This window comes from Balaenoptera ricei, chromosome 4 (genome assembly GCF_028023285.1).
Source record: "Balaenoptera ricei isolate mBalRic1 chromosome 4, mBalRic1.hap2, whole genome shotgun sequence".
NCBI classification, from domain to species: domain Eukaryota; kingdom Metazoa; phylum Chordata; class Mammalia; order Artiodactyla; family Balaenopteridae; genus Balaenoptera; species Balaenoptera ricei.
The window spans coordinates 28,342,341-28,367,256 of NC_082642.1; the positions used below are offsets into that span (position 1 = coordinate 28,342,341).

A 24,916-nucleotide genomic window follows, 5' to 3' on the forward strand; every position below is an offset into this window, starting at 1 on the left:
TACTCCATGGAGACAAGGTATTTCAGTGAGGTCAAAACATGGACTAAAATTGGACTCTATGATGGAGCCCTTCAAGATGGCGAAGGAGTGAGACATGGAGATCACCTTCCTCCCCCAAAATACATCAGAAATACATCTACATGTAGAACAACTCCTACAGAACACCTACTAAATGCTGGAAGAAGACCTCAGATTTCCCAAAAGGCAAGAAACTCCCCACATACCTGGGTAGGGGAAAAGAAAAAAGAAAAAACAGAGACAAAAGAATAGGGACGGGACTTGCACCACTGGGAGGGAGCTGTGAAGGAGGATAAGTTTCCACACACTAAGAAGCCCCTTCACTGGCGGAGACAGGGTGGCAGGGGGGAGGGGGGAAGCTTCGGAGACACGGAGGAGAGCGCAGCAGCGGGGGTGTGGAGGGCAAAGCGGAGAGATTCCTGCACAGAGGATCAGTGCCGACCAGCACTTACCAGCCTGAGAGGCTTGTCTGCTCATCTGCCAGGGTGGGTTGGGGCTGGGAGCTGAAGCTCGGGCTTCGGAGGTCAGACCCCAGGGAGAGGACTGGGGTTGGCTGTGTGAACACAGCCTGAAGGGCTAGTGTGCCACAGCTAGCCGAGAGGGAGTCTGGGAAAAAGTCTGGAACTGCTGAAGAGGCCAGAGACCATTGTTTCGGGGTGCGCGAGGAGAGGGGATTCAGATCGCCGCCTAAATGAGCTCTAGAGACAGGCACGAGCCGCGGCTATCAGCCTGGACACCAGAGACGGGCATGAAATGCTAAGGCTGCTGCTGCCGCCACCAAGAAGCTTGTGTGCAAGCACAGGTCACTATCCACACCTCCCCTCCCAGGAACCTGTGCAGCCCACCACTGCCAGGGTGCCGTGATCCAGGGACAACTTCCCTGGGAGAACACATGGCGCACCTCAGGTTGCAATGTCACACTGGCCTCTGCCACTGCAGGCTCGCCCAGCATTCCGTATCCCTCCCTCCCCCCGGCCTGAGTGAGCCAGAGTCCCTTAATCAGCTGCTCCTTTAACCCCGTCCTGTCTGAGCGAAGAACAGATGCCCTCAGGCGCCCTACACACAGAGGTGGGGCCAAATCCAAAGCTGAACCCCAGGAGCTGTGCGAACAAAGAAGAGAAAGGGAAATCTCTCCCAGCAGCCTCAGGAGCAGAGGATTAAATCTCCACAATCAACTTGATGTACCCTGCATTTGTGGAATACCTGAAGGGACAACGAATCATCCCAAAATTGAGGCGGTGGACTTCAGGAGCAATGATATATATATATATATTTTTTCCTTTTTCTCTTTTTGTGAGTGTGTATGTGTATGCTTCTTTGTGTGATTTGTCTGTATAGCTTTGCTTTTACCATTTGTCCTAGGGTTCTGTCTGTCCATTTTTTTTTCTTTCTTTTTTTTTGTATAGTTTTTTGCACTTGTTGTCATTGGTGGATTTGTTTTTTGGTTTGGTTGCTCTCTTCTTTCTTCCTTTTTAAAATTACTTTTTAATTGTTTTATTAAAATAATTATTTTTTATTTTTTATTTTAATAACTTTATTTGATTTTATTTTATTGTTTTCTTTCTTTCTTTTCATCTCCCTTTTCTTCTGAGCTGTGTGGCTGACAGGGTCTTGGTGCTCTGCCCAGGTGTGAGGCCTGTGCCTCTGAGGTGGGAGAGCCAAGTTGAGGACATTGGTCCACCAGAGACCTCCCAGCTCCATGTAATATCAAATGGCAAAAGCTCTCCCAGAGATCTCCATCTCAACACAAAGACCCAGCTCCACTCAACGACCAGCAAGCTACAGTGCTGGACACTCTATGCCAAACAACTAGCAAGACAGGAACACAAACCCACCCATTAGCAGAGAGGCTGCCTAAAATCATAATAAGATCACAGAGACCCCACAGAACACACCACCAGATGTGGTCCTGCCCACTAGAAAGACAAGATCCAGCTTCATCCACCAGAACACAGGCACCAGTCCCCTCTACCAGGAAGCCTACACAACCCACTGATCCAACCCTAGCCACTGGGGGCAGACGCCAAAAACAACAGGAACTACGAACATGCAGCCTGCAAAAAGGAGACCACAAACACAGTAAGTTAAGCAAAATGAGAAGACAGACAAACACATAGTTGATGAAGGAGCAAGGTAAACACCCCTGAGACCAAACAAATGACGAGGAAATAGGCAGTCTACCTGAAAAACAATTCAGAGTAATGATAGTAAAGATGATCCATAATCTTGGAAAGAGAATGGAGAAAACAAAAGAAATGTTTAACAAGTACCTAGAAGAACTAAAGAGCAAACAAACAATGATGAACAACACAATAAATGAGAGTAAATATTCTCTAGAAGGAATCAACAGCAGAATAACTGAGGCAGAAGAATGGATAAGTGACCTGGAAGATAAAATAGTGGAAATAACTACTGCAGAGCAGAATAAAGAAAAAAGAATGAAAAGAATTGAGGACAGTCTCAGAGACCTCTGGGACAACATTAAACACACCATAATTCGAATTATAGGGGTCCCAGAAGAAGAAGAGAAAAACAAAGGGAATGAGAAAATATTTGAAGAGATTATAATTGAAAACTTCCCTAATATGGGAAAGGAAATAGTCAATCAAGTCCAGGAAGCACAGAGAATTCCATACAGGATAAATGCAAGGAGAAACATGAAAAGACACATATTAATCAAACTATAAAATTAAATACAACGAAAAAATATTGAAAGCAGCAAGGAAAAAACAACAAATAATATACAAGGGACTCCCCATAAGGTTAACAGCTGATCTTTCAGCAGAAACTCTGCAAACCAGAAGGGAGTGGCAGGACATATTTAAAGTGATGAAAGGGAAAAACCTAAAACCAAGATTACTCTACCCAGCAAGGATCTCATTCAGATTCGACAGAGAAATTAAAACATTTACAGATAAGCAAAAGCCAAGAGAATTCAGTGTCACCAAACCAGCTCTACAACAAATGCTAAAGGAAGTTCTCTAGGTGGGAAACACTGAGAAGAAAAAGACCTACAATAACAAACCCAAAACAATTAAGAAAATGGCAATAGGAACATGCATATTGATAATTACCTTAAATGTAAATGGATTAAAATCTCCAACCAAAAGACACAGACTGGCTGAATGGATACAAAAACAGGACCCATATATATGCTGTCTAGAAGAGACCCACTTCAGACCTAGCGACACATACAGACTGAAAATGAGGGGATGGAAAAAGATACGCCATGCAAACGGAAATCAAAAGAAACCTGGACTTAGCAATTCTCATATCAGATAAAATAGACTTTAAAATAAAGACTATTACAAGAGACAAAGAAGGACAGTATATAATGACCAAGGGATCAATCCAAGAAGAAGATATAACAACTGTAAATACTTATGCACCCAACATAGGAGCACCTCAATACATAAGGCAAATACTAACAGCCATAAAAGGGGAAATCAACAGTAACACAATCATAGCAGGGGACTTTAACACCCCACTTTCACCAATGGACAGATCATCCAAAATGAAAATTAATAAAGAAACACAAGCTTTAAATGATACATTAAAGAAGATGGACTTAATTGATATTTATAGGACATTCCATCCAAAAACAACAGAATACACTTTCTTCTCAAGTGCTCATGGAACATTCTCCAGGATAGATCATATCTTGGGTCACAAATCAAGGCTTGGTAAATTTAAGAAAATTGAAATTACATCAAGTATCTCTTCCGACCACAACACTATGAGACTAGATATCAATTACAGGAAAAAATCTGTAAAAAATACAAATACATGGAGGCTAAACAATACACTACTTAATAACCAAGAAATCACTGAAGAAATCAAAGAGGAAATAAAAAAATACCTAGAAACAAATGACAGTGAAAACACAATGACCCAAAACCTATGGGAAGCAGCAAAAGCAGTTCTAATAGGGAAGTTTATAGCAAAACAATCCTACCTCAAGAAACAAGAAACATCTCAAATAAACAACCTCACCTTACACCTAAAGCAATTAGGGAAAAAAGAACAAAAACCCCAAAGTTAGCAGAACAAAAAACCCCCAAAGTTAGCAGAAGGAAAAAGAACAATAAACCCCCAAAGTAAGCAGAAAATACCCAAAGTTAGCAGAACAGATCAGAAATAAATGAGGAAAAGAAAAGAAGGAAACAATAGCAAAGATAAATAAAACTAAAAGCTGGTTCTTTGAGAAGATAAACAAAATTGATAAACCATTAGCCAAACTCATCAAGAAAAAAAGGAAGAAGACTCAAATCAATAGAATTAGAAATGAAAACAGAGAAGTAACAACTGACACTGCAGAAATACAAACGATCATGAGAGATTACTACAAGCAACTCTATGCCAATAAAATGGACAACCTGGAAGAAATGGACAAATTCTTAGAAAAGCACACCGATTTATGATAAAAACCCTGCAGAAAGTAGGCATAGAGGGAACTTACCTCAACATAATAAAGACCATATATGACAAACCCACAGACAACATCGTTCTCAATGGTGAAAAACTGAAACCATTTCCAATAAGATCAGGAACAAGACAAGGTTGCACACTCTCACGACTATTATTCAACATAGTTTTGGAAGTTGTAGCCACAGCAATCAGAGAAGAAAAAGAAATAAAGGAATCCGAATCAGAAAAGAAGAAGTAAAGCTGTCACTGTTTGCAGATGATATGATACTATACATAGAGAATCCTAAAGATGCTACCAGAAAACTACTAGAGCTAATCAATGAATATGGTAAAGTAGCAGGATACAAAATTAATGCACAGAAATCTCTTACATTCCTATACATTACTGATGAAAAATCAGAAAGAGAAATTAGGGAAACACTACAATTTACTATTGCAAGAAAAGGAATAAAATACCTAGGAATAAACCTACCTAAGGAGACAAAAGACCTGTATGCAGAAAACTGTAAGACACTGATGACAGAAATTAAAGATGATACAAACAGATGGAGAGATATACCATGTTCTTGGATTGGAAGAATCAACATTGTGAAAATGACTCTATTACCCAAAGCAATCTACAAATTCAATGCAATCCCTACCAAACTACCAATGGCATTTTTCACAGATACTAGAACAAAATATTCCACAATTTTTATGGAAAAACAAAAGACTCCGAATAGCCAAAGCAATCTTGAGAAAGAAAAATGGAGCTGGAGGAATCAGGCTCCCTGACTTCACACTATACTACAGAGCTACAGTAATCAAGACAGTATGGTACTGGCACAAAAACAGAAATATAGATCAATGGAACAGGATAGAAAGCCCAGAGATAAACCCATGCACATATGTTCACCTTAGTTTTGATAAAGGAGGCAAGAATATACAATGGAGAAAAGACAGCCTCTTTAATAAGTGGTGCTGGGAAAACTGGACATCTACATGGAAAAGAATGAAATTAGAACACTGACAAATACCATGCACAAAAATAAACTCAAAATGGATTAAAGACCTATATGTAAGGCCAGACAGTATAAAACTCTCAGAGGAAAACATAGGCAGAACTTTCTATGACATAAATCACAACCAGGTCCTTTTTGACCCACCTCCTAGAGAAATGGAAATAAAAACAAAAATAAACAAATGGGACCTAATGAAAGTTAAAAGCTTTTGCACAGCTAAGGAAACCATAAACAAGATGAAAAGATAACCCTCAGAATGGGAGAAAATATTTGCAAATGAAGCAACTGACAAAGGATTAATCTCCAAAATTTACAAGCAGCTCATGCAGCTCAATATCAAAAAAATAAACAACCCAATCCAAAAATAGGCAGAAGACCTAAATAGACATTTCTCCAAAGAAGATACACAGATAGCCAACAAACACATGAAAGGATGCTCAAATCACAACTACAATGAGGCATCACCTCACACCAGTCAGAATGGGCATCATCAAAAAATCTACGAACAATAAATGCTGGAGAGGGTGTGGGGAAAAGGGAACCCTCTTGCATTGCTGGTGGGAATGTAAACTGATACAGCCACTATGGAGAATAGTATGGAGGTTCCTCAAAAAACTAAAAATAGAACTACCATACGACCCAGCAATCCCACTACTGGGCATATACCCTGAGAAAACCATAATTTAAAAAGAGTCACATACCAAAATGTTCATTGCAGCTCTATTTACAATAGCCAGGACATGGAAGCAACCTAAGTGTCTATCGACAGATGAATGGGTAAAGAAGATGTGGCACATATATACAATGGAATATTACTCAGCCATAAAAAGAAATGAAATTGAGTTATTTGTAGTGAGGTGGATGGACCTAGATACTGTCATACAGAGTGAAGTAAGTCAGAAAGAGAAAAACAAATATTGTATGCTGACACATATGTATGGAATCTAAAAAGAAAAAGGTTATGAAGAACCTAGGGGCAGGACAGGAATAAAGTCGCAGATATAGAGAATGGGCTTGAGGACACGGGGAGGGGGAAGGGTAAGCTGGGGTGAAGTGAGAGAGTGGCATAGACTAATATATATTACCAAACATAAAATAGATAGCTACTGGGAACACTTTATTTAGACAAGGCCATACTGGAAAGTTTTATATTAAAAATAGTACTCATCGGAGGATTAACCAAGATGGCGGAGTAGAAGGACGTGCTGTCACTCCCTCTTGCGAGAGTACCAGAATCACAACTGGCTGCTGGACAATCATCGATAGGAAGACACTGGAAGTCACCAAGGAGGACACCCCACATCCAAGGACAGAGGAGAAGCCACAGTGAAACGGTAGGAGGGGCGCAATCAGAGTAAAATCAAATCCCATAACTGCTGGGTGGGTGACTCACAGACTGGAGAACACTTATACCACAGAAGTCCACCCACTGGAGTGAAGCTTCTGAGCCACACGTCAGGCTTCCCAACCTGGGGGTCCGGCAATGGGAGGAGGAATTCCTAGAGAATCAGACTTTGAAGCCTAGTGGGAATTGATTGCAGGACTTTGACAGGACTGGGGGAAACAGAGACCCCACTCTTGGAGGGCACACACAAAGTAGTGTGTGCATCAGGACCCAGGGGAAGGAGCAGTGACCCTGGGGGAGACTGAACCAGACCTGCCTGCTGGTGTTGGGGGGTCTCCTGCAGAGGCGGGGGGTGGCTCTGTTTCACCGTGGGGACAAGGACACTCGCAGCAGAGGTTCTGAGAAGTGCTCCTTGGCGTGAGCCCTCCCAGAGTCTGCCATTAACCCCATCAAAGAGCCAAGGCAGGCTCCAGTGTTGGGTTGCCTCAGGCAAAACAACCAACAGGGAGGGAACCCAGCTCCACCCATCAACAGTCAAGTGGATTAAAGTGTTACGGAACTCTGTCCACCACAGCAACAGTCAGCTCTACCCACCAACAGAGCCTCCCATCAAGCCTCTTAGATAGCCTAAACCACCAGAGGACAGACAGCAGAAGCAAGAAAAACTACAATCCTGCAGCCTGTGGACCAAAACCGACAGTTACAGAAAGATAGACAAGATGAAAAGGCAGAGGGCTATATATCAGATGAAGGAACAAGAAAAAACCCCAGAAAAACAACTAAATGAAGTGGAGATAGGCAACCTTCCAGAAAAAGAATTCAGAATAATGATAGTGAAGATGATCCAGGACCTCGGAATAAGAATGGAGGCAAAGATTGAGAAGATGCAAGAAATGATTAACAAAGACCTAGAAGAATTAAAGAACAAACAAACAGAGATGACCAATACAATAACTGAAATGAAAACTACACTAGAAGGAATCAATAGCAGAATAACTGAGGCAGAAGAACGGATAAGTGACCTGGAAGACAGAATGGTGGAATTCACTGCTGCGGAACAGACTAAAGAAAAAAGAATGAAAAGAAATGAAGACAGCCTAAGAGACCTCTGGGACAACATTAAACGCAACAACATTCGCATTATAGGGGTCCCAGAAGGAGAAGAGAGAGAGAAAGGACCAGAGAAAATATTTGAAGAGATTATAGTCGAAAACTTCCCTAACATGGGAAAGGAAATAGCCACCCAAGTCCAGGAAGCACAGAGAGTCCCATACAGGATAAACCCAAGGAGAAACACGCTGAGACACATAGTAATCAAAATGGCAAAAATTAAAGACAAAGAAAAATTATTGAAAGCAGCAAGGGAAAAACGACAAATAACATACAAGGGAACTCCCATAAGGTTAACAGCTGATTTCTCAGCAGAAACTCTACAAGCCAGAAGAGAGTGGCATGATATACTTAAAGTGATGAAAGGGAAGAAACTACAACCAAGATTACTCTACCCGGCAAGGATCTCATTTAGATTTGATGGAGAAATCAAAAGCTTTACAGACAAGCAAAAGCTAAGAGAATTCAGCACCACCAAACCAGCTCTACAACAAATGCTAAAGGAACTTCTCTAAGTGGGAAACACAAGAGAAGAAAAGGACCTACAAAAACAAACCCAAAACAATTAAGAAAATGGTCATAGGAACATACATATCGATAATTACCTTAAACGTGAATGGATTAAATGCTCCAACCAAAAGACACAGGCTTGATGAATGGATACAAAAACAAGACCCATATATATGCTGTCTACAAGAGACCCACTTTAGACCTAGGGACACATACAGACTGAAAGTGAGGGGATGGAAAAAGATATTCCATGCAAATGGAAATCAAAAGAAAGCTGGAGTAGCTATACTCATATCAGATAAAATAGACTTTAAAGTAAAGCATGTTACAAGAGACAAAGAAGGACACTACATAATGATCAAGGGATCAATCCAAGAAGAAGATATAACAATTATAAATATATATGCACCCAACATAGGAGCACCTCAATACATAAGGCAACTGCTAACAGCCATAAAAGAGGAAATTGACAGTAACACAATAATAGTGGGGGACTTTAGCACCTCACTTACACCAATGGACAGATCATCCAAAATGAAAATAAATAAGGAAACAGAAGCTTTAAATGACACAATAGACCAGATAGATTTAATTGATATTTATAGGACATTCCATCCAAAAACAGCAGATTACACGTTCTTCTCAAGTGCGCACGGAACAGTCTCCAGGATAGATCACATCTTGGGTCACAAATCAAGCCTCAGTAAATTTAAGAAAATTGAAATCATATCAAGCATCTTTTCTGACCACAATGCTATGAGATTAGAAATGAATTACAGGGAAAAAAACGTAAAAAAGGCAAACACATGGAGGCTAAACAATACGTTACTAAATAACCAAGAGATCACTGAAGAAATCAAAGAGGAAATCAAAAAATACCTAGAGACAAATGACATTGAAAACACGACAACCCAAAACCTATGGGATGCAGCAAAAGCAGTTCCAAGAGGGAAGTTTATAGCTATACAAGCCTACCTAAAGAAACAAGAAAAATCTCAAGTAAACAATTTAACCTTACACCTAAAGAAACTAGAGAAAGAAGGACAAACAAAACCCAAAGTTAGCAGAAGGAAAGAAATCATAAAGATCAGAGCAGAAATAAATGAAATAGAAACAAAGAAAACAATAGCAAAGATCAATAAAACTAAAAGCTGGTTCTTTGAGAAGATAAACAAAATTGATAAGCCATTAGCCAGACTCATCAAGAAAAAGAGGGAGAGGACTCAAATCAATAAAATCAGAAATGAAAAAGGAGAAGTTACAACACACACTGCAGAAATACAAAGCATCCTAAGAGACTACTACATGCAAATTTATGCCAATAAAATGGACAACCTGGAAGAAATGGACAAATTCTTAGAAAGGTATAACCTTCCAAGACTGAACCAGGAAGAAACAGAAAATATGAACAGACCAATCACAAGCAATGAAATTGAAACTGTGATTAAAAATCTTCCAATAAACAAAAGTCCAGGACCAGATGGCTTCACAGGTGAATTCTATCAAACATTTAGAGAAGAGCTAACACCTATCCTTCTCAAACCCTTCAAAAAATTGCAGAGGAAGGAACACTCCCAAACTCATTCTATGAAGCCACCATCACCCTGATACCAAAACCAGACAAAGACACTACAAAGAAAGAAAATTACAGACCGATATCACTGATGAATATAGATGCAAAAATCCTCAACAAAATACTAGCAAACAGAATCCAACAACACATTAAAAGGATCATACACCATGATCAAGTGGGATTTATCCCAGGGATGCAAGGATTCTTCAATATACACAAATCAATCAATGTGATACACCATATTAACAAATTGAAGAAGAAAAACCATATGATCATCTCAATAGATGCAGAAAAAGCTTTTGAGAAAATTCAACACCCATTTATGATAAAAACTCTCCAGAAAGTGGGCATAGAGGGAACCTACCTCAACATAATAAAGGCCATATACAACAAACCCACAGCAAACATCATTCTCAATGGTGAAAAACTGAAATCATTTCCTCTAAGATCAGGAACGAGACAAGGATGTCCACTCTCACCACTATTATTCAACATAGTTCTGGAAGTCTTAGCCACGGCAATCAGAGAAGAAAAAGAAATAAAAGGAATACAAATTGGAAAAGAAGAAGTAAAACTGTCATTGTTTGCGGATGACATGATATTATACATAGAGAATCCTAAAACTGCCACCAGGAAACTGCTAGAGCTAATAAATGAATATGGTAAAGTTGCAGGATACAAAATTAATGCACAGAAGTCTCTTGCATTCCTATACACTAATGATGAAAAATCTGAAAGAGAAATTATGGAAACACTCCCGTTTACCATTGCAACAAAAAGAATAAAATACCTAGGAATAAACCTACCTAGGGAGACAAAGGACCTGTGTGCAGAAAACTATAAGACACTGTTGAAAGAAATTAAAGATGATACCAACAGATGGAGAGATATACCATGTTCTTGGATTGGAAGAATCAACATTGTGAAAATGACTCTACTACCCAAAGCAATCTACAGATTCAATGCAATCCCTATCAAATTACCAACGGCATTTTTTACGGAACTAGAACAAATCATCTTAAAATTTGTATGGAGACACAAAAGACCCCGAATAGCCAAATTAGTCTTGAGGGAAAAAAACCGAGCTGGAGGAATCAGACTCCCTGACTTCACACTATACTACAAAGCTACAGTAATCAAGACAATATGGTACTGGCACAAAAACAGAAACATAGATCAATGGAACAAGATAGAAAGCCCAGAGATAAACCCATGCACCTATGGTCAACTAATCTATGACAAAGGAGGCAAAGATATACAATGGAGAAAAGACAGTCTCTTCAATAAGTGGTGCTGGGAAAACTGGATAGCTACATGTAATAGAATGAAATTAGAATACTCCCTAACACCATACACAAAAATAAACTCAAAATGGATTCGAGACCTAAATGTATGACCAGACACTATAAAACTCTTAGAGGAAAACATAGGAAGAACACTCTTTGACATAAATCACAGCAAGATCTTTTTTGATCCACCTCCTAGAGTAATGGAAATAAAAACAAAAATAAACAAATGGGACCTAATGAAACTTCAAAGCTTTTGCACAGCAAAGGAAACCATAAACAAGACGAAAAGACAACCCTCAGAATGGGAGAAAATATTTGTAAACGAATCAATGGACAAAGGATTAATCTCCAAAATATATAAACAGCTCATTCAGCTCAATATTAAAGAAACAAACAACCCAATCCAAAAATGGGCAGAAGACCTAAATAGACATTTCTCCAAAGAAGACATACAGACGGCCATGAAGCACATGAAAAGCTGCTCAACATCACTAATTATTAGAGAAATGCAAATCACAACTACAGTGAGGCATCACCTCACACCAGTCAGAATGGGCATCATCAGAAAATCTACAAACAACAAATGCTGGAGAGGGTGTGGAGAAAAGGGAACCCTCTTGCACTCTTGGTGGGAATGTAAATTGATACAGCCACTATGGAGAACAATATGGAGGTTCCTTAAAAAACTAAAAATAGAATTACCATATGACCCAGCAATCCCACTACTGGGCATATACCCTGAGAAAACCGTAATTCAAAAAGACACATGCACCCGAATGTTCATTGCAGCACTATTTACAATAGTCAGGTCATGGAAGCAACCTAAATGCCCATCAACAGACGAATGGATAAAGAAGTGGTGGTACATATATACAATGGAATATTACTCAGCCATAAAAAGGAACGAAATTGAGTCATTTGTTGAGAAGTGGATGGATCTAGAGACTGTCATACAGAGTGAAGTAAGTCAGAAAGAGAAAAACAAATATCGTATATTAATGCATGTATGTGGAACCTAGAAGAATGGTACAGATGAGCCAGTTTGCAGGGCAGAGGTTGAGACACAGATGTAGAGAACGGACATATGGACACCAAGGGGGGAAAACTGCGGTGGGGTGGGGATGGTGTTGTGCTGAATTGGGCGATTGAGATTGACATGTATACACTGATGTGTATAAAATTGATGCCTAATAAGAACCTGCAATATAAACAAACAAACAAACAAAACAACTAATACTGAAGTTTCATTGGGTTATTTGTATGGAAATATGTTAATATAAATGTTTCAGACATTACATGAAATTTCTAAAAATCTTATATGTTCGGGTATAATGTTATAAGTCATAATCCTAGTTATTACCTTAAAATGTATATCTCAGAAATAACTAATTTTCTTGTCAACTGCATTATTATGAACTTTCATCAAATTTTTAACTGTGGTCACTTTTAAGTCTTTTGTCATTTACAGACAGTTCTGTGTGTACTCTGATGCTTTTGCAAATATGTTCCTATAAAAGGGTTTCATCTTTAAGAAATTCATGGAAAAGACTCTGACAAGTACAGGTTTCTGGTAACTGACTGTACTGCTGAACTGAATGAATAAGCAGAACTGAATTTTCAGAACTCTAATGAAAAACTGATGAACTTATAAAAGTGCTAACAGAAGATCAAGATGAAAAAAAAATTAATTACATGGGACTGAGTGAACTGATGAGGATGAGTATAATCTTTGTGACTTTCTGTCTGAATTAAAAAAAAAAAAAATCCAACAAGGACTCAGAGGCAAAGAATATACAAATCAATTTTCACTGCAAAGTAAAGGAGCTGTTACAGTGGAGGATTACTGGACTGAATGTCAATATTATGACATAGTATGAGTGTGTTTCATGTTTGGTAATTGCAATCATTGTTGCTCTTGTTGTGGTCATCCATGTACAATGCTTGGTGTCAGTCTACTTATCTCTTTTAAAAATAAAATACAGTGTGTGTGTGTGAAAAAAAAAATAGTACTCATCAAATAGATCCTTCTTTTAAAAAGCAGTGTGATTGCAGATTCTGTAACTGTAGAAATTCTTAACAAAAGACTTCTAATATCTTTCCTATCTTAAGTCTTATGATTTTCATAGACATCTCAGTTATTCCCAATCAACATCACCACCCTTTTCCCCTATGGAAAAATTTCCCCCAACTGGCAAAGATCATCTTTAAATATCTCCATAGAGTATACTTCTAAAAAGAGAAATGAGAAATCTTTATCACTAAAGGACACAGAAGAGAAGAAATCACTTCCTAGTGCCAGTTTTTTTTCCTCTTCCTACCGGCCTCCCCGGCTCATCGAAATTATTTGCACAGGTGACAGTCAGCCAGGTAGCTGGGGTTCTACTCATTGCAGAATGTTACTGGGCATTCATAAAAGGGTGGATTTTTTCTGCCTTCTCCCCTCCCTTCAGCTAACAATAAAACTCCAACCATCTTTAATAAATTTGGGTGATTGCAGTAGCAAAAGTATAGGCTGGGTCTGGACCGGCCTGGCAGGGACTTCTCCTGACCCCGGCTGGTTAACCTCATTCATCCGCTCCCCATGCCATCCTGGGTGCCTGCCACCCTCCAGGCCCTGTGCTGGGCGTGGGGACATGGTGCTGATTGAGGCACTTCTCAGCCTTCGAAGCTCTCAGGAGTGCGGTGGGGGACACGGAGCCCGGAGCAGAGAGTGACCAGAGTGTACTCTGGGCTCGCCAAGAGGAGAATGCGGGGAACTTACAGAAAGACGCAGTGAGGTCAGCTAACCCTGCCCGGAGGAGGTGAAAAACAGAACGAGGCGGTTTTGAGCTCCTGACATCCCTTCTTCCCTTTACCGGGATCCTCACGCAGCCCCGTCCATCCGGAACGTCCTTCCCGGGCAGTCACTCACCACTTGCAAACCTAGTTCTGGCTCTGGCCGGCCCAGCCAACAGCGGCTCTAGCACTTACCTCGGGGAAAAGTCCATGCAGCTCCCGGCCCCGCACTTCCCAACCCCCCAGCGGGTCTCCTCGCAGCGCACGGATCAGAGCGCAGCGCACCGCTGGGAGCGCAGCGCCGAGTGCCGCCGACCGTGGAGACCGTGGGGCCAAAGGCGACCGTGGAAGGGACGTGAGGCGGCTAGGGCAGACTCTGGCCTCCTGGTGCCCTGCAGGCGGGCGGCAACTCCCAACCCTCCTCGCCGCTATATAAACGCTTCTCCCCGCCCCGCGCCGACCCTTCCCCGCCCCGTCGGCCCCCTCGCAGCGCGCGTCCCCCGGGAAGGGGGCGCAGCGGCAGGGAGGTGACGGAAGCGGGATGGCGGGTTCTTGGGGCTGTCACTGCCCTGCCAGCTTCTTCCTTATATGGAACTTGTGCCTACGGCTGCGGACTAGGGAGGAAACTGAGGGCGGGGAAATTGGGGCATTCGAGGTGCGCGCCTTCTCTGCGCCCAACAGACGGGCAGGGCGCGCGCTCTGAGTCGTAGCGAAGATCAAGCTGTGCTCCGACTGTTGGAACTGCAGTCTCTTGGCGGCTTTGCCTGTGTTCTAGGATCTTCGTGCAAGGGAGCCTGAGAGTCCTCGGTGGTGGGAACTGCTCCCTCTTGCCTGTGAACGCCCCAGGAACTGCACGCCTCAGGATGGAGGCCAAGCGCCATCGGGGTCCCCACTTGGAATTCAGGGTCCACAGGAGAGTATTCTTTATCGTCCACTGACCTTTTTTCGCTGACTGTCCATTCATTTGTCTGTCCGTGTACTTGTTTCACAAATATTTGAGCACCTAGTATGTGCTACTAATTAGGGGCTTGGGATGCAAGTCGGCCTCTCAGCTCGCAGTCTCATTGGGGAAACAAGTGGAAACAGGAACCAGGGTGGTAATTGCTAGATAGGGTAAGCGAGGCCATGAGAACACAGAAGAAGGGATCCTAATTCAACCTTGGAAGGCCAAAAGAAGCTTCCCTGCGGAAATTAAATTCAAACTAAAATCTAAAGAGTGAGATAGGCAGGTAAGTGGGGAAAAGAGGGTCCCAGACAAATGGAACAGCAGCTGCAAAGACTGGGAAGACAGAGGAAGCACTGTCCCTCTTCAAGGGAACTGAGTGTTTGTTTTTAAAAACTTGCTATTTAGTCATCCTAAATAGAGGAAAAAAGTTTTAAATGCAAAGAAAGACAAACTTCTAACTGGCAGAATTGGGACTGAATGCAGGCAGTCTAGCCCAGGAGGGTGCTTTTACAGCATGGAGTGTCAACTTGGTAAGTTGACAAGTTCAAAACAGAGATGGTTCCCATAGAGTGGGGATTCCTCTGGAATCTGAGGCGTAACTTCAAGACTCAGTTAGACCATCACCAACTGTAATTTTGGCCAGGTCGTTAATTTTAGTATCTGCCCCAGTGGAATGTAAATAATAAAGACACTTCTTATGCCCCCCATTGAGTGTTCATGTTCTGGTCCATAGGCTTGGTACAGCAGGTGGCTTCAGAATGGTGACTCTTCTCTGGGTCCCTTGGCTTTGGTACAAGGGAGAGTGCGATAACATTGGAAGCCCCCCTACCCCACCCCCATGCAAGCAAACTTTGGAACATCTCAAATTACTGCTTCTTTTACCTAAAATTACTAAGATTCAGTAATTCAACTTTTCATATTCTCATATAGCATTAATATTGTTTAAAATACTCTTCAAAACACAAGTATACTTTCCTCATTCCAGTATCATTATTGAAAGAGGCAGATGTGATTCCAGCTAGCAGGGTTTCTAGCCAGTTGCTAGCTCACCCAGAGCTAGTTGTAAAAGTGTACCACACCTACAAACAGTACCCATTTTATTATAGCCCTGTAGGAAATACCAGTCTGATAGAATGGCTTCTGGGATTCATAAGCCTCTGACTTATGGCCCAGCCAGAACCAATGATCATGTCTGTTCAATAACGTGAAGACTTGATAGCATTGCCTTAACAAAAAGTCAAGTTCCCCCAACATATTGTTTTGGGGTATCTCAAAACACTATTTTATATCCTGGATCTTTTGATGCCCAAACCAGTTTTCACAACTGGATCAAACTTTGACCAGCACCCAAAGAATAAGTCTTCCTTTCACTTAGACTAGAGCAAAAAGACAGAGAAAGAAGAAAGGTCCTTGGATCTTGTAAATGCAAGTGGTTGCTGAAAATGATCCCAGTTTTTCCCATTGTGCAACCCTTGATTTCTGAACCAGAGAAATGATGGGCAAGTAACCAGTGTTCTTTGCTGGATTTCCAGAGCTTTTTAAGTAACTTAAGTGTAAGTGTGGGTAGCATATGTGCTTGAATGGGTTTTTGGAACCCATGACAACCTCATCAGACTGGTCAGGAATTTCATTAGAAGACATGGACAACACTTCACCTAACCCATAGACATGAGTGGTCTACCGTGACAGTGCTGGGACCATGGGGCCCTTGTCCATTTATAGTTCAGTCTTTGGGAGAAGGTCAATGACTTTCCCCTTAGCCTGGGAAGATCCTTGTTGACTTCTCACATGTCTCCAGAACTCAATCCAGCTAGACTTTCACAGCTTAAACCCTCAAGTACTAAAGTTGCCTTCTATTTGATCTTCCGAAGTCCAATCTTCTCCTTCACCACTCCACCCCACCCAATTCATCTTTCATTCTTCTGACAGAGGAATCTTTGTAAACCACACATCTGATCAATCACTGCTGACTTAATACCGTAAAGGGCTCCCCACTGCTTGCAGATCTGAACCCAAATTCAAGGCCCTTTACCTCTCTTCCTATTCTTCCTTCTGGCTTCCTCTCCTGCCCTCCTGCCCCACTCCCACCACTAACTATGAACTTCGGTGCCCTAGAAATGATCCCCATTGCTTGATCTCATGCTGCTTTCCTGTTTCCTTGCCATTGCCAAGGCTGTTTGCTCTGCATTTATTTCCCCATTCATTCAGCAAAATATGTATTGAATATTTACTATGGGTCTGGCACTGTGAAGGATTGGAATCAGTTTTGTAATGATAATCTGTATTTTTTCATCATACATTAAAATAATATACTTAATGCAGGCATCTTACTTGGTTTACTAAGATCTATTTATTTATAAAACATTTTTTGTTTTTGTTTTGGGTTTTTTGTTTGTTTGTTTGTTTTTTGGCTGCACTGTGTGGCTTGCGGGACCTTAGTTCCCTGACCAGGGACTGAACGTGGCCCCTTGGCAGTGAAAGCACAGAGGTCTAATCACTGGACCACCAGGGAATTCCCAAACATGTTTGAAATACCTACTATGTGGTAGATACTGTATTAGTCACCAGGATGCAATTAGCCATGGTCTCCAAACTTAGGACCTCAGAGCCTAGTATTGGAGATGAATAACTAAGCTAATTATTAGTGTGATAGGGGTGTGTATGCACTGGGCACTACAGGAGGAATCCTGGGAAGAAGGTGATACTTGGGATAAATATTGGACCTGGGGTTGAGTGAGGAAGATTGAGGGAGCAGCATGTATGAAAGTACGGAAGTCAGTGGTGGCTGGACAATGGAGGGGTCTGGTATGAAGTGAGGATGGAGAAGGAGGTGGGGCAGGTGATGGACTGGATATGGGTGAGTGCATGAGGAGTCTAGGACAACTCTCAGGTTTCTGACTTGCAAATATATGGGGCCAACACCATTTACTGAGATAGTGAACACAGGAGGAGGAGGAGGCTTGAGTGGGGGGGGGGAGAAAATAATTCTATTTTTGGTATTTTGAGTTTGAGATGCCTGAGAGCTGTCCCAGTGGTGAGGCTCAACGGTCAGATGGATACATATAGGTCTGGAGCTTAGAAGTGAGGCCTCAACTGGAGACATGGATTTGGGTTCATCATAAAATCGGTAGTTGAAGCCACAGGAGTGTATGAGGTGATATATGAACAGTTCATTCATTCATCACTCATTGCAGAAAGATCCATTGAGTACCTATTATGCGGGAGGCCCTGTTCTACCTAAGGATATACCAGGGACCAAAGCAAAAAAGATTCCTGCTGTCCTGGTGTTTGAGAAAAGAAGATTGGGAGCACCTTATTGGATGGCAGGGGAAGATTACAATTTTAATAAAGTGAGAAGGTGACTTTGGGCCTTGAATGAAGATGAGAAATAAGTCCTGTGTGATATCTGAAGGAAGGGTGTTCCACACAGAAGGAACAGGCAATGCAAAGATTGTGAGGCAGGAGCATGGCTGGTGCATTGGAGCAAAGGGAAGGAACCAGTGTGGATGAAACAGGGTGAGTAAAAGGAGGAGAAGGAGGATGATGTCAGAAAGGTAATGGGAGGGGGACAGTTAGTGGGGAACAATGGAGGGTTTTGAGCAGAGGAGTGACATAGTATGATTCCTGTTTATGAAGGGTGATAGACTGTAAGGGTACAGGGATTGAGAGCAGAGCCCTGGGAAATAACTGACATTGAAGGGATGAGCAGAAGCAAAGGTTGTTTGGGGCAGTGGGAATGTTGTTGAAGGGTCAAATTCAGGTGAGCTTAAGGATGTTAAGATCTTAAGACTCTTCAGGAAAAGGTGACTAGTTGTGTAAGAATGGCCAACAAGGCAAGAGGGGACCAGGGAGGAGCCCTCTCTCAAAGCCAGGAGAGGATAGCTGTGTAGGAAGAGACTTGTGGATGGTGCCGCGGGTCGGAGAGGTCAGGAAAGAGAAGGCTTAGGAGCATCTCTGGGATTTGGCAGTGCAAGGAGCCCTGTGACTGCTGCCATAGCAACGTGGGTGGGGGTGGAGTCAGAACTCGGTGGTCCATAGAGTGAATGGGAGACAAGGGGTTGCAGGAGAGTGGAATCTTTCAAGAAGATGGCGGCAAAAGAAGAGCTAGGGCAGTAACTTCACCAAGGCCTGGTACTGAGGGGATGTTCATCTTGTTGATGGTAGCATGGCTTTTCTCACCTGGAGAAAAGTGGAGGAGAATTTTTGTGTTCATCAAAGGGACCAGGGATGGGATCACATTACAGGCATTTTGGGTCCACACTTTTCAGAGTTTGCTACCTTTTTTTTTTTTTTTAATCTTTCAAATGAAATTTAAGAATAAGGACACTAAATAGGCTTACAGCAAACAGTCAGGAAGTGGGGTGAATTCTAGGGCAATCTCTAATTGTACCTCAGGGATTCTAAAGCCGTACAGTAAAACCCCAAGTAGGGTAGGCAAATTTGGGTCTATCATCATTGGTAATTGGCTCTTGTCCCCCACCCATCCTGAGTCTCGGACAAGTGCAGGCTCAGATTCTCTTGATGGGGATGAGAGGGAGGGAGAAGCCAGTTGGAAATGACTGTTTTGTGGTCACTGGGGAATTTTCCAGTTACATGGTCAGTTGAAAACCGTACCATTTTCACTGTCTTTACTTTTGTGCCCTCTGAGACCACATAGAATGCCTAGAAACACTGGTTTTCATTAACTTCGCCATAATGTAACCCTGAATTTTATGCAGTTCGTTTTCAGACCTCACTTACCATGTCATGGCAGGTGTTTACTGGTATGATTACTTACTTAGGGCGTGTGTTGAACCAGACAAAGAGAGAGATTTTTTTACAAGCCTGGAGGTTTTGAATCAGGTGTGAGGTCACACTAGAGGAAGACTTTTCTCCTCATTCAGTCTCAATGCTTAGAAGCTGGAACCATTAAGCCAGATTCTCTCATTGTTTGATTTCCTCCTCTGGTACCATTCTGTGAGATGTGATTTCCCTCTTATAGGCCATTAGGATAGAAAAAGGATTCAGCAGAAATTTTCTAAATCCTCTTCCCAGGACTGAATGGTATGTTATTCATCTTTAAAGGAATAGAAAATAAAACCCATGATGGAGGAAAATTTTTCTCATCTTCCTGAAGAAAACCCAGTAACTCCTCTAATCAAGACAAACCATAATTCTCCAAGGATGGCAAGGGAGGAGCAGCTGGGCTTTGTGAATCTGACCACTCACCGCAACGTTTATCTTGTGGCAACTTTCCCTTATAGATGTAGCTGTCACCACCAAGTGCCTCACCTTAACCCTTTGGCTCAGGAGGAGGGCCAAATTAGTTTCTGGATCACATTCAAGAAAGGCCAAGACAGCCCTTTGGGGCTATCTAAAGACTCAGGAGAAGTAAAAATAACATCAACAAGTAGTCAACCCCAGGTGGTAAGGATCCTTTACAGAGGGGGAGACAGACATGGAAAGGCAAGGCTTACTTGTGTGACTACAGATTGTTGAAGCCAAGACTGCAATTCAGGAAATGAATCAGGAAGTGAATTTGGGCACAATGTACAAACAACCAAGGAACCCGACATATGAGGTGTGGGAGTAGATTGTGTTTCTAAAGGTGGTTTCAGCCATACCTCTCACGTTTTTGTCTCTGCAATTCGAGTAGACACCATTGCACTGTCTCCTCTATGCAAGCATGAATACTGTCCTGGTTTGCCCTCCTCCTTCCTCTCAAAAGCAGACCCCTGAGATAGGAATCATGTGCACGGTGTTTGTTTGGGAGATGATGTTGGGAAACACTGCTAAGGGAGTGAGATGGGAAAGAGAAGGCCAAGTTGTGGCACACATTTTGAGTCTTTTAGTGTAAAGTATATAGCAATTCTATGTTTCTAGCAGTTTTTAATACCTTAATAATAGACTGGAATGAGATCCAGAAGGCAATTAGTAAATGGAGAACTTCAATGAACTTTGTTAGAGGAGCAACAGAAATTGACATTACAGCAACTGGTAATTTTTCTGTAAGAAAGAGTGAATAAATAAAAACATCTCAGTTTAAAATTTCTTTTCAGCAAAGCTTTTTTTTTTTTTTTTTTTTAATTTTAATTTATTTATTTTTATTTTATGGCTGTGTTGGGTCTTCGTTTCTGTGCGAGGGCTTTCTCTGGTTGCTGGCAAGCGGGGGCCACTCTTCATCACGGTGCGCGGGCCTCTCACTATCGCGGCCTCTCTTGTTGCGGAGCACAGGCTCCAGACGCGCAGGCTCAGCAATTGTGGCTCACGGGCCTAGTTGCTCCGCGGCATGTGGGATCTTCCCAGACCAGGGCTCGAACCCGTGTCCCCTGCATTGGCAGGCAGACTCTCAACCACTGCGCCACCAGGGAAGCCCTCAGCAAAGCTTTTTTAAGGAATAATCTGCATTTCCCCCCAAAGTCTCACAAAATGCACTCCTTCTTGTATATTATTTCCATCCCAAGATCTCTTGTGTTAGATTTTGTTGTTATTAAACTTTGGATATGGTGTTCTTCTCCTACTCTTTTCCCCCCAAATTTTGAAGAAGTTTAGATGTATTGTGATTAGTCACCCATTCTCTGGGTGCAGAATTACACATATTCATAGACACACACAAGTACACACACACGCGCACATGTACACACACACTCCCTATAGAGATTCAGTTTTCAGAGGCTGCAGTTTCTCGGGACAAAACCAAAATTTCTCTCTTCAGTAGTTGCAGGAATGATGGGCGAAAAATAGTTATTGCCATATATAAAATTAAAATTTTCCTAAAGAAATGGAACACTCAGTAAATGCATCCAAAGTGCAAGATTTATTTCCTATGACTTAAACTTGGGGTTTATCTGGTCAGTATTTTGCCAAGAGCAGGGCCTCAGAAAACTATCTCTTCTTAATTAAAACTTTGAGAAGAGATGCAGAACTTGCAAGTGTAATTCCCTCCTACACACACACTATGCCCTTCTCCCCTTTTCAGCTGATCTCTTCAAGTTAAAATTAGGGAGGTGAGGAGGAAATGATACAAGTACATTTTTTTCTGTTGAAATTGTGGACTCTCATGAATTCTAAGCTGGGAGTGATTTTCTATTCCTTGGGGAGAATTCTAAACTATGTCTCTTTATCAGTATTAAAGTTCAGAGCAGTTTCTGTTACTGTTGTTACTAAGGAAACACTACTCAAAGGTGGAAAAAATTCACAGTTCCCACTGTAACTGTCTTGAGGAGTGGATTACTGAATAGAGGAGAATATTAATTAGCAATCAGAAGTATATATCATGGCATTATTTCCATTTTTTCCAGTAATGAAGCTTTTTCTATGTCTGTGCTCAGACTCACAGATGATGAACTTAAAAAAATACTTCTAGGTTATCTAGTCCAACCTCTTCCTTTTCCTCGAGAAGTAATGGAGGTGCAGGGAAGGCATTCAAGGTCACATAGCAGTTGGTGGCATAAGCCCCAACCTACTGTTCCCCTGATCTCTCCTCTATGATCTCCTGCTTTCTCACCTCCAGAAATGCCTGTGTCCACTTCTAAGCCTGGTTTTCCAGCCTCCCATCAATTCTATGGGCCTCTAGGGAATTCCCTGGTGGTCCAGTGGATAGGATTCCATGCTTCCACTGCAGGGGGCCCAGGTTTCATCCCTCTTCAGGGAACTAGGATCTCACAAGACACGTGAGGTGGCCCCCGCAAAATTCTATGGGCTTCTAATGTCCTTCCTCTGCATTCTTCTTGATTTAACCCATCCAGGATTATTTTCTGTTGCTTGCAATGAAAGAACATTCAACTATATGCATGTTTGCTCACAACAGTAATGAAATAAATCTATACTAAAGCAATGACACAATTTCACTTATTAAACTGGCAAAGATTTTTTGAAATGAATGGTACTACCCCCTTTTGTTAAGATTTGGGAAAAATGACTGCTCATGATTGCTGGTGGGAGTGTGAATTGGTGCAATCCTTCTGGAAGACAAGACAATATATATGAAAAAACTTATAAATGTTCACATTCCTTGATTGAGTCATTTAAAAATTCTGTATAAAGACTTAGCTGCTAAGATATTTATAAAAGTGCCATTTATAATTGGGAAAAATTAGAAACAATATACATAACTTGGGTGACCATACAATGTATTATCCAAAAGGGGACAATTTTGAGTGAAATAGGGCACTATTAAAATTATACCAAGACAAGAGGCATAAACCAAGAGGCAAATCAGTATGATCATAGTCACCTTATATATAACCAATGGTCAGGGGGTAGTACCTTGAGGGTACTCTACATCCACATAACAGAATTCAGGCAAGCTATTAAAAGTCATGGTATATTAAAATTATATATTTATTTAGATCTTTTTCTGGAACTTTGTTTCACTCCATTGATTCACTTTTGTCTTTTTGTACCTATTTAAAAATTTTATGGTTTTATAGTATGTTTTACTATATGGTAAACAAATCGCCCAACGTTAGTTTTTAAAACAATTCTTCCAGATGAAATCTACAATAATTATCTCAAGTTCCTTGCCCACCCTTCCTAAAATTTTAAATTATATCATACTTTGGGGAGAAATGACATTTTAACATATTCTATCTTTTAAGAATATAGAATGTATCTACTTTTGCTTTCTTATTGCTCAGTGGGATTTTATAGTTCCTCTATATTTCTTGTTATGTTTATGCCTAGGTATTTTGTATTGTTGTTGTTATTGTAAATGTTATCCCCTCATTACTTGTATAAAAAAGGTTATAGATTTTTGTACTTCTGTATAACCAGTCATCCTACTGAACATCCTTTTCAATTTAATAGCATTACATTATATTTTTCTTGGGTTTTCTAGATAGATAACCACATTATCTGAAAATAATAACAATTTTTCTTCTTCCTTTCTCATTTTGTTTTATTGGCTCATTGTATTTGTCAGTATTTCCTGAATGGAGTTTAGTAATAGTTGGATTTTCACATGGCCAGACATTGCAGGAGAGCAGCCCTGCTCCCTTATGCTGCTTGCGTGGCCCAACAGTATCAGCAGGCACATGTAGGCTACACAGGGAATGCCCCTTGAGTGTTAGACTCAGGTGCCCCAAAGGGATTGCATTTCTGGGCACTATAAGTCTGAAACAATTAAAGGGACTGTTCAAGAGACAACAAAGAACTAGGACGAGGTTAAATGATAAGGTTCATCTCCTACCTAGGGACACACCTGGAAGACAGGGAGAGACAGATGCTTTGCATAATTCATAGAAACAAATTCAGAGACTCAAACAAAATGAGGAAACAAAGAAACATGTTCTTAATGAAGAAAAAGGATAAAACCCCAGAAAAGGGACTTCCTTGGTGGTCCAGTGTTTAAGACTCCATGCTTCCACTGCAGGGGGTGCATGTCCAATCCCTGGTCAGGGAACTAAGATCCTGCATGCTTTACAGTGCAGCCAAAAAGTTAAAAAAAACCCCACAACAACAACAAAAAAAAACCCCAGAAAAAATACCTTAATGAAATGAAGATAAGTAGTTCACCTGTTAAAGAGTTCAAAATGGTCATAAAGATGCTCACTGACTCAGGAGGAGGAGGAATGAACAGAGTGAGAACTTCAACAAAGAGGTAGAAAATATAAGAGAGTACCAAACAGAAGTCACAGAACTGAAGAACACAATAACTGAACTGAAAAATACACTAGAAGGATTCAACAACAGACAGGATGAAGCAGAAGAACAGATCAGCAACCTGAAAGACAGAGTAGTGGAAATCACCCAAATAGAACAGCAGAAAGAATAAAAGAATTTAAAAAATGATGATAGCTTAAGGGACCTGTGGAACAACAGCAAGTGTACTAATTTGCATTACAGAGGTCCCAGAAGGGGAAGAGGAAGAGAAAGGGGCAGAACACATATTTGAAGAAATAATGGCTGAAAACTACCCTAACCTGGGGAAGAAAACACATC

At 41.2% G+C, this 24,916-nt stretch overlaps 1 protein-coding gene across 1 annotated transcript in view; it reads right to left on the minus strand.

The window, feature by feature from the left end:
- Positions 1-14,330, minus strand: part of LOC132365243 (collagen alpha-6(VI) chain-like) — a 170,802-nt gene extending 156,472 nt beyond the window's left edge. The window contains exon 1 of the mRNA XM_059921934.1: positions 14,245-14,330. Coding sequence (XP_059777917.1) covers positions 14,245-14,261 — 17 coding nt within the window. The 5' untranslated portion in view covers positions 14,262-14,330. The remainder of the gene's footprint in view (positions 1-14,244) is intronic.
- Between the last annotated feature and the right edge of the window lie 10,586 nt (positions 14,331-24,916).